Below are 9,263 nucleotides of genomic sequence, written 5' to 3'. Positions count from 1 at the left end.
GTGTGTGTGTGTCTGTTTTTCTCTGTGTGTGTGTGTGTGTGTGTGTGTGTGTGTGTTTTTGTCTGTGTGTAGTGTGTGTGTCTGTTTTTCTCTGTTTTTCTCTCTCTCTGTGTGTGTGTTTGTGTGTTATTGTCTGTTTGTCTGTGTAAGTATGTAAGTGTTTCTGTGTGTCTGTTTGTCTGTTTTTGTCTGTGTGTGTGTGTGTGTGTGTGTGTGTGTGTGTGTTTTTCGGATCCGGATCCGGGAAGCCACACAGTTTTCAACCTCAGCTGCGAGAGAGTAACGCTTTTAGATCTCGTCGTTCTCGGCTTTTAATCATTCAAGTCAGACTTTTGGTCAGTGCTTTTATCTAAAATGTTGTACAATAAAGGATTATTATCATTATTTGCACCAGCAAGAGTTGGAAAGGGCTTCAGATTTCATCCAGTGACATTATTACACACTTCTGTGTTTTTTCTATTTTTTGCTTCCCGATACCGATTCTGATACCTGAACTCGTGTCTCGGCCGATCCCGAGTACTGATCCGATACCAGTGTGTTATATATTTCAATGTGTTTTAACAGCTGTGTACTACTGTCCCTGTGTGGATGGGATATGATTTCTGTCTGAGTCGTCGGTCTGGCTCGGGTTAAACTCTTTGTGAAACATGAACAAACAATTAACGCCACAGAACTTTCTTTCATTTTGTTCAGTTTGACCGTCATTTAAAATCGAAAAAGAACATAAATTAACAACTTTAACGTATATTTTCTTACTTTTTCTTTATGTGGTATCGGATCGCTGTATAAACTCCAGTACTTCCCGATACGTACCAGTGTTTTAGGCAGTAGTGGAGCCTGCCACAAGGGGCTTTGCAGTAAGAGAGTAAGGGGGGGGGGGCAGATGTACTCAGTCACTAGTCTGCGTTGAGATGTACTTGACTCAGCAGACAATGGTGTGAACTTCATATATATATGAATACATATATATATATATATATATATATGAATACATATATATGGGTAATTGCCCCAATGTGTGAGATAACTTTGCCCTCATCTCTCCCAACAAATGTTTGAAGTATTTGAAGTAACTAGTGAGTATCAATACTGCAGTCCTATGTATATTATAATGTGTTATAGCTACAATATTAGTAGTTAAGTGCTACGTTGTTTTGTCCCGTTGATCCCCTTTCAGAGTGTTTATTATTGATGTGTTAACGCGTAAATAATGAACAACGTAGGTCCTGTAATGACTTTAAGTACTGACAATTTCACAGTGTCAAACACAGAACAGGACAATACCTTTGCACATGGACTGTATAACATGAGACAGGTGTGTTGTAGGGGGGCGAGTAGGTCAAAAGTTACACACAAAAAAACCTGCACGCTGTCTCACTTGTAAAAATAAATTTAATAGCCGGCGATGTTTCAGTGCTAGGCCATCATCAGGCAGAATCAGGCTGATGATGGCCTAGTACTGCAACGTTGTCGGCACAAACATCTTACATGGATGCCAGTTGATTCCTAGTGGCAGACGCACCGTTACAAAAGAGAAGACATAGTTAGAATTATAAATCAAGAATAAACTAGCAAACACACAGTCTCTCATAGTCAAACATGTCTAAAATAACTAAAACAAAGATGCATCAAGTGCAAAAGAAATGAAAACACGAGTGCCTGAGAGGGAAAACTGTGCGCCTTGCAACACGTGCTAGTTAACCAGTAAAAGCTGTTAGCCTAATAGCTTCCTTCTGTTGATTTCTCCTGCAGTACATTTTCAAGCGGCAGGAGTACAACAAACCCTTCTTCAGCACATTCACCAAGACCTCCATGTTTGTTCTCTATCTGCTGGGTTTCCTGCTGTGGCGGCCCTGGAGGCAGCAGTGCACCGGCACTCTGAAACAGCGGCACTCCGCCTTCGTAAGTAGCTGAAGCACAAACTCACCACATGTGGGGGGTGTGTTTTAAATGTGTTTTTTTTTAAGTGCTCTTCATCTAAAGAGGGGGAATGACAGCCAATGTTTGATTACTGTAGCTTTAAGACAAGATGACGTTGTAAATGACTCTCGGGGAAATTCAGAAATCTTTGGTTTTGGTCTTCTATCTCCTCCTGTGCACTGGCTTATCTTCTCAAGGACAAGGCCGAATGAACAGAGCTTCTAACGACATAGACAGTCTGACGCTTCACGTTTACACACACACACACACACACACACACAACTCATTACCTTACACCCCCCCCCCGACTGCCTCGGTTTCTTGTGTTTTCTCCCTCCCTCACAGACCACCTCAAAAAATTCCTCATGTGACCACATGACCCGTGTGTTGTCTTGTCTTGTGCGTTGTGATGTTGTATTGTGTATTATTATGTTGTGATGTTGTATTGTGTATTATGTTGTGATGTTGTAATGTATATTATTATGTTGTGATGTTGTATTGTGTATTATGTTGTGATGTTGTATTATGTTGTGATGTTGTAATGTATATTATTATGTTGTGATGTTGTATTGTGTATTATGTTGTGATGTTGTAATGTATATTAATATGTTGTGATGTTGTATTGTGTATTATGTTGTGATGTTGTAATGTATATTATTATGTTGTGATGTTGTCTTGTGTGTTATGTTGTGATGTTGTCTTGTGCATTATGTTGTGATGTTGTCTTGTGCATTGTTATGTTGTGATGTTGTCTTGTGCATTGTTATGTTGTGATGTTGTCTTGTGCATTGTTATGTTGTGATGTTGTCTTGTGCATTGTTATGTTGTGATGTTGTCTTGTGCATTGTTATGTTGTGATGTTGTCTTGTGCATTGTTATGTTGTGATGTTGTCTTGTGCATTGTTATGTTGTGATGTTGTATTGTGCATTGTTATGTTGTGATGTTGTATTGTGCATTGTTATGTTGTGATGTCTTGTGCATTATGTTGTGATGTTGTAATGTATATTATTATGTTGCTGTCTGCATTGTTTCTTTTGGAGAAAGCGTGTGGTGGCGCTGTTCCATTGCTGCCGCCCGGACGCTTACTCCAACCTAAGTCATATTCCTTGTATGTGTCCTCCTACCTGGCCGATGATTCTGATTCTGAAGTTGATGGTTTGATATGTGTGTGTCTGCAGTTTGCTGATGCCGAGGCCTACTTTGCACCCTGCACCACTGACAGCACTGGGAGCAACTGTTTGGTACGTTGTTTAATCACGTTATGAGTTATGACTCCTAACAGCAGCTGTAAATATATATAACTATAAATGTCTGACTTTCTTTGTTCTTACGACTATAAATGTCTGACTTTCTCTTTTCTTTGTTCGAAGAACTATAAATGTCTGACTTTCTCTTTTCTTTGTTCTAACAACTATAAATGTCTGACTTTCTTTGTTCATAACAACTATAAATGTCTGACTTTCTCCTGGGCAGAGTGAACCTCTGTATGTTCCAGTGAAGTTCCAGGACGTTCCTGTTGACCAATCAAACTGTTTGATGGGAGACTGCCAATCTAGTGAGTACAGAGTTGACTGAGTTTTAAAGAATATAGCATGACTATTATCTTGTTTCAACATTGTATCCCCCTCTGAATTTACTAAAACCACAGAAGTACGCGTACAGTACGTGCTTAACCCTCATGTTGTCCTTGGGTCAAATTGATCAATTTTCTGTTGAATTTTTTTCTTCTTTTTGTCACAAAAAATGGGCCGTTGGAAAAAGCACTGAAAATGTCAACATTAAAAATATCAAACGTTGGTACAAACATCAAGAAAATCACCCACAATGTTGGAAAAGTGACAAAAATGTCGGAAAAGGGATAATATTGTTGAAAAAATGTTGTTGTTTTTCTTCATGGTTGACGGGAAGACAACACAGGGGTTAAGGTTTGTCTGATATGTGATTGATAAACTCATCAGTTAGGGCTCCTAAATAAAAAATGCAACTTAACAACAGAGGGCAGTAGTGAGCTGTGGAGATGGAAGAGAGGAACCTGTCAGACCTCTTTCAGCAACTCTCACACTCGGTTGTCTTTTTTTATTCACATCCCATCATAATAAAACCAAAGGATTCCTCTCTCCTCTTCTTCATGCACTACAGCTAAAGTAGCTTTCCATTGATTGAGAGGGGGAAAATACCCTAGTGTCAAATGCTTCTTGCTCAATTTAAACTATTTGTATTCCCGGCAGCTTCCAAAAAGCAGCGTGTGCGGTTCAGCAACATCATGGAGGTGCGTCAGCTGCCCTCCACTCAGGCCCTGGAGGCCAAACTGTCCCGCATGTCCTACCCGGCGGCCAAGGACCACGAGGCCATGCTGCGCACCGTGGGCAAGCTAACCATCACCGATGTGGCCCAGATCAGCTTCTTCTTCTGCTTTGTGGTGAGAAACCAGTCCGCTGGACTGCAGCTGTTGATTATAGACATGTTAGAATTAGGATGCATGGTAAGGGTTTAAGTTAATAACACACACTTGATCATTCTTTGTGTGTTACTATCCTAGCTGTGTGTTTGGCTGGCATTAAAAAGGCTTTTTTTGCACATATTTATTATGCAAGTTATCAGAAGGTGATGGGTTATGAGCCCATATTCTGGCCTTCCTTCCTTTCTTTTGTAAGTTTTAATTGTTCTTTTTTAAATATGTGTCTCTTTTTTCAAAGTTTTTGTTACTACTTTCAACCTATTCTTGCCTTACTTCCTTCTTTCTATTGTCTTTTTCAACGTGTGTTTTTTCCTTTTCATTAGCATTTCAATGTTTTCCTGTTACAAGGCTGTAGTTACCTCTAAGTTTTTGATGCTGTTTTTGAAGTTTGTTAAATTTTTTTTATCCTATTCTTGCCTTTCTTCCTCTCTATTTTTCTACTGTCTTTTCTTTTTCGAAGTTTTTATTGCTTTTTTAAAAATTGTCTCTTTTTTTTTTACTATTTTCAACCTATTCTTGCCTTACTTCCTTCTTTCTACCATCTTTTCCAAGTTTTTCGCTGTTTTTCATTAGCATCTAAATGTTTTCCTGGTACAAGGCTGTAGTACTTCTACTATTCTACTAAGTTTTTGGCGCTGTTTTTGAAGTTTGTCACATTTTTTTTTACCTATCTTGCCTTTCTCTTGTCTCTTTTTAGGATTTTTTTGTCACTTTTGCGCCCTAGTGTTGCCTTCCTTCTTAAACAGTTTTTTTTTTTTTTTTTTCAAAATTTGTATTGCTCATTTGAAATTTGTCTCTTTTTTTTTTAAAGTTTTTGTTACTATTTTCAACCTATTCTTGCCTTACTTCCTTCTTTCTACCGTCTTTTCCAAGTTCGCTTTTTTCATTATTATTTAAATGTTTTCCTGGTACAAGGCTGCTGTTTAGTAAATCTATGGCTGACATTGCTGTATTTATTTTCTCTTTATACAGACTTTTTGTCTATCTAAAGATTATTCACACCACTGCTTGTGTTTCTCTTGCAGTGGTTCCTGGCCAACTTGTCCTATCAGGAAGCCCTCTCCGACACGCAGGTGGCCATCGTCAACATCCTCTCGTCCACCTCAGGTGACTCTTTCTCAGGAAAATGAGAAACTGTGTGTTGTCAGCCATCATATATTTGTATTAACCTAAAGACAAGTATACCCGCTGCTTCGTCTGGTCTGTCTGATGCCACCGTCCGGTTCACTTCTGTTCTTTTTAAGCCCCTCGAGACACATTTGGGAGTTGTGATATTATTGGGCTATATAAATAAAACCGTCTGGATTTGACTTTCCCTTCTCCGTCTTCAGGCCTGTTCACGCTCATCTTGGCAGCCATTTTCCCCAGCAACAGCAGCGACCGCTTCACCTTGTCCAAACTGTTAGTTGTGGCTCTGAGGTAAGGGCTGAATGAGAGGTTCAGGGCATGCTGGGAGGTTCCAGTGCTGAGCAGATATCTGCATGAGTGGATTAATTAATTTATTTGTGTCCATCTGAGGAGTCTCCATGCTTTACATTTACATTTCTGTTTTTTTATTTAAATGCCATCCACCCACTTTGGTGGAAGTAATAGTGGAAATTCATGAAGTAGAAGTTCTTGGGGGACAAATGCTATATTTTCCTGGATGAGCTTTAAATGTGTTTTTTCATCCTTCACCACATTTGACGCTGGTTCAGACCAATAAAGCTCCACAATTACTGACCATATCTTTAGAAAAAGCTTTTGTTCATGGTCCCTAACAGAAAAACCCAAGCAAACTGACCCTGGCATGCCTGATACATGTTTAATATATTTTTGCCTAAGGGCCCATATTAATAATTTAGTTTGATGTGTTTTCTTTGTCTGAAATGTTTATAAATTAAATGTTAATTTTATCCAAATAGTTTCATTGAATCTGAGTCAAAATGAACTGATTACATTTTGGTTACAAGTCAGTGTAAGTCAAGTCATTTCTTCTGTTTAAGGCTTTAATAACAGCACAATTATCAAAATATTGTTGTTTTCAGCAAACACTCTCTTATTACTCTGTTGCCAGACAAAAAGGATGATATTGGCTAATTTAGAAAAACCCAAGTTATGTTTGATGACAATGCTTTTGGCATCCACTGCCCACATTTTAAGTTCTATTGTTAAGGTTCGATTAGATAATACTTTATTCATCCTACGGGGGGAAATTCCCTTATTACAGCAGCAGATTACACATTATTACAGCAGCGGTTTTCTACAGTAAAAGCAAAAAAAACTAACAAGTAAAACACACAAAGAAACAGGCAAACAACAGACTATAGAATGGGTGTAAAGTGGCGTCAAGTAAAAGATATTGTAAGTGCGCTTGCCAACAATATTGCAGTGCAAGTAAGTGATGTTAAAAGTAAATTGAATGTGTAACTAAAATAATATAGCAAAAGTAGGTAATCATAATATAAATTATATTTACATGTGATCATAAATAATATTGAAAAAGTAAGTACTAGTCGTGGAAAAATATAAAAATACAGATAATAAAGATATACAGGAGGTGCGCGGAGTAAATGAAAAATCTGAAGAGAAAGTACAACATGTTAGGGAAAGCTTGTAGTTACGTTAATAAAGCAACGTTAATTGCAGGTCTGTGAGGTCATGCAACTTCTGGTCTCCCATATCAAAGTCAGACCCCCCCACAGCCCATCCACTACAACACAATATCTCCTGCATGGTCCCTTTAACATTGGCGTTAAACATACGGTAAATCACGATGTGCACCGTTGTCCAATTAGATTCATTGTAAAATGTAAGTCTTGAAATTGCCCGGCTTACATGCGGTGTCTCTCTCGTTTAGCATGGGCGGTGTTACCCTTGTGAGTTTCTCCATCATGGACAGCCCGGATGACAAAGGCGTCATAGGTAACCCTGGAAACAGCGACAGTCTGTCAACCTATTACTATTGTGTAATGAAATTGTACATTCCTCTTTTGCACTAGTGTAGTTAGAAAGCTCATTTCCAAATGTGATTGACTCTTTCTCATGGAGGTTCTCTGTGGTCCCTGGCGGGGGCGGTGCTGTACGCGGTCTACATCGTGATGATCAAGAGACGAGTGGACCGGGAGGACAAGCTCGACATCCCCATGTTCTTTGGTAAGCACGTGCTCAGTACATCTGTTTTTAAGGACAAGGCCAGTCTCCAAGAACAATGTGTACTGATTTTTGCAGTTTTTTTAATATACAATATCCTAAGGCAGCTTTATTTGTAGAGCACATTTCAGCATCAGGGCAATTCAGAGTGCTTTACACAAAATCATTTAAAAAAACAACAAAAAACAGATAAAACACAAGTGTAAACATTTAAACATAAAAACATTAAGACAGAGAAAACCCTAACACCCCTAACCCCCTAATCCTAACCCTTCAAAAAAATGTGTACTGATTTTTGCAGGTATTAAAGTTACAATATCCCAAGGCAGCTTTATCTGTAGAGCATATTTCAGCAACAGGGCGATTCAAAGTGCTTGACACAAAATCAGTTAAAAAAACAACAAAAAAACAGATAAAACACAAGTGTAAACAGTTAAAATTATATATCTGGCACTGACTCCAAACCAGCACCAGGAGTGCCTTGATGGAAAAGACATAACAGAGAGCCTTGCACCGCGTAACACTTTCTACTCCAGTAAGTGTCTAAATAATTCGTAATTTCTGCTTTTCTAACTCAAACATTAGGTATAATTTCCTATAAATGAGGTTTATTGACCATAAATTAAAAAAATAACTGTAAAACTAAAGTTAATAAGATAGTGTTAATACATAGTTTTGAAAAACGTCCAAAAAAAAGGACAAAAACATAATAAAAAGTTATAAAGATCGATTTAAAGCATAAACAGAAGTGTTGGTTTTCAATTTTGACGGGTAGACAACACGAGGGTTAAACTAAAAACACCACTAGATTCAGGAGACCACTCGTCACATGTTATTGTTTTAGTGCACAAACCTAATCAAACTGTATTTATTAGAATAATTTAGAATCATTTTGTTATGCTTGTATGGGATTTTCTAGTCACAGTGTACTGGTAAAAACACAAGGATAATAAATCTGACATCTTACACGTGAGTCTTATTTATTTGGAATTTGTGTTACTGTAAAAATAAAACACTAAAATAAAAATATATAATTTCAAGAAATAGGAACAATATATATATATATATATATATTGAGCTCATTAAATTTAACATTACAAAGTCTATTACAGTGGTGTGAAAAAGTGTTTGCCCCCTTCCTCATTTCCTGTTCCTTTGCATGTTTGTCACACTTAAGTGTTTCGGAAAACATCAAACCAATTTAAACAATAGTCAAGGACAACACAAGTAAACACAAAATGCAATTTGTAAATGAAGGTGTTTATTATTAAAGGTGAAAAGAAATCCAAACCATCATGGCGTTGTGTGAAAAAGTGATTGCCCCCTAAACCTAATAACTGGTTGGGCCCCCCTTAGCAGCAACAACTGCAACCAAGCGTTTGAGATAACGTGCAATGAGGCTTTTACAGCGTACTGGAGGAATTTTGGCCCACTCATCTTTGCAGAATTGTCCTAATTCAGTTACATTAGAGGGTTTTCGAGCATGAACGGCCTTTTTAAGGTCATACCACAACATCTCAATAAGATTCAGGTCAGGACTTTGGCTAGGCCGCTCCAAAGTCTTCATTTTGTTTTTCTTCAGCCATTCGGTGGTGGACTTGCTGGTGTGTTTAGGATCATTGTCCTGCTGCAGAACCCAAGTTCGTTTCAGCTTGAGTACACAAACACATGGTCGGACATTCTCCTTCAGGATCTCTTGGTAGACAGCAGAATTCATAGTTCCTTTTATCACGACAAGTCTTCCAGGTCCTG

At 38.2% G+C, this 9,263-nt stretch overlaps 1 protein-coding gene and 1 long non-coding RNA gene across 4 annotated transcripts in view; one reads left to right on the top strand and one right to left on the bottom strand.

Annotated features, from left to right (window-relative positions):
* The first annotated feature begins 1,722 nt into the window (after positions 1-1,722).
* LOC117952554 (solute carrier family 35 member F5-like) overlaps positions 1,723-9,263 on the top strand; it is an 8,215-nt gene continuing 674 nt past the window's right edge. The window contains exons 1-8 of one of the 3 annotated variants that reach the window (XM_034884936.1): positions 1,723-1,902; positions 3,100-3,162; positions 3,395-3,475; positions 4,146-4,340; positions 5,405-5,486; positions 5,711-5,798; positions 7,219-7,283; positions 7,410-7,514. In XM_034884936.1, the coding sequence (XP_034740827.1) occupies positions 1,813-1,902; positions 3,100-3,162; positions 3,395-3,475; positions 4,146-4,340; positions 5,405-5,486; positions 5,711-5,798; positions 7,219-7,283; positions 7,410-7,514 (769 nt within the window). In that variant the 5' untranslated portion in view covers positions 1,723-1,812. Of the gene's footprint in view, positions 1,903-3,099; positions 3,163-3,394; positions 3,477-4,145; positions 4,341-5,404; positions 5,487-5,710; positions 5,799-7,218; positions 7,284-7,409; positions 7,515-9,263 lie in introns of all 3 variants that reach the window. The other 2 variants (XM_034884937.1, XM_034884938.1) reach the window with 2 other exon arrangements.
* Positions 4,594-4,981, bottom strand: LOC117952565. The gene is made up of 2 exons (XR_004658450.1): positions 4,890-4,981; positions 4,594-4,637 (listed from the first exon to the last, which is right to left on the bottom strand). It is a non-coding gene; the product is annotated as an uncharacterized LOC117952565 (long non-coding RNA).

Source organism: Etheostoma cragini, chromosome 11 (genome assembly GCF_013103735.1).
Source record: "Etheostoma cragini isolate CJK2018 chromosome 11, CSU_Ecrag_1.0, whole genome shotgun sequence".
NCBI classification, from domain to species: Eukaryota; Metazoa; Chordata; class Actinopteri; order Perciformes; family Percidae; genus Etheostoma; species Etheostoma cragini.
The sequence above is the reverse complement of the archived record's forward strand: the minus strand, read 5'-3'. Positions and strand labels throughout refer to the sequence as shown.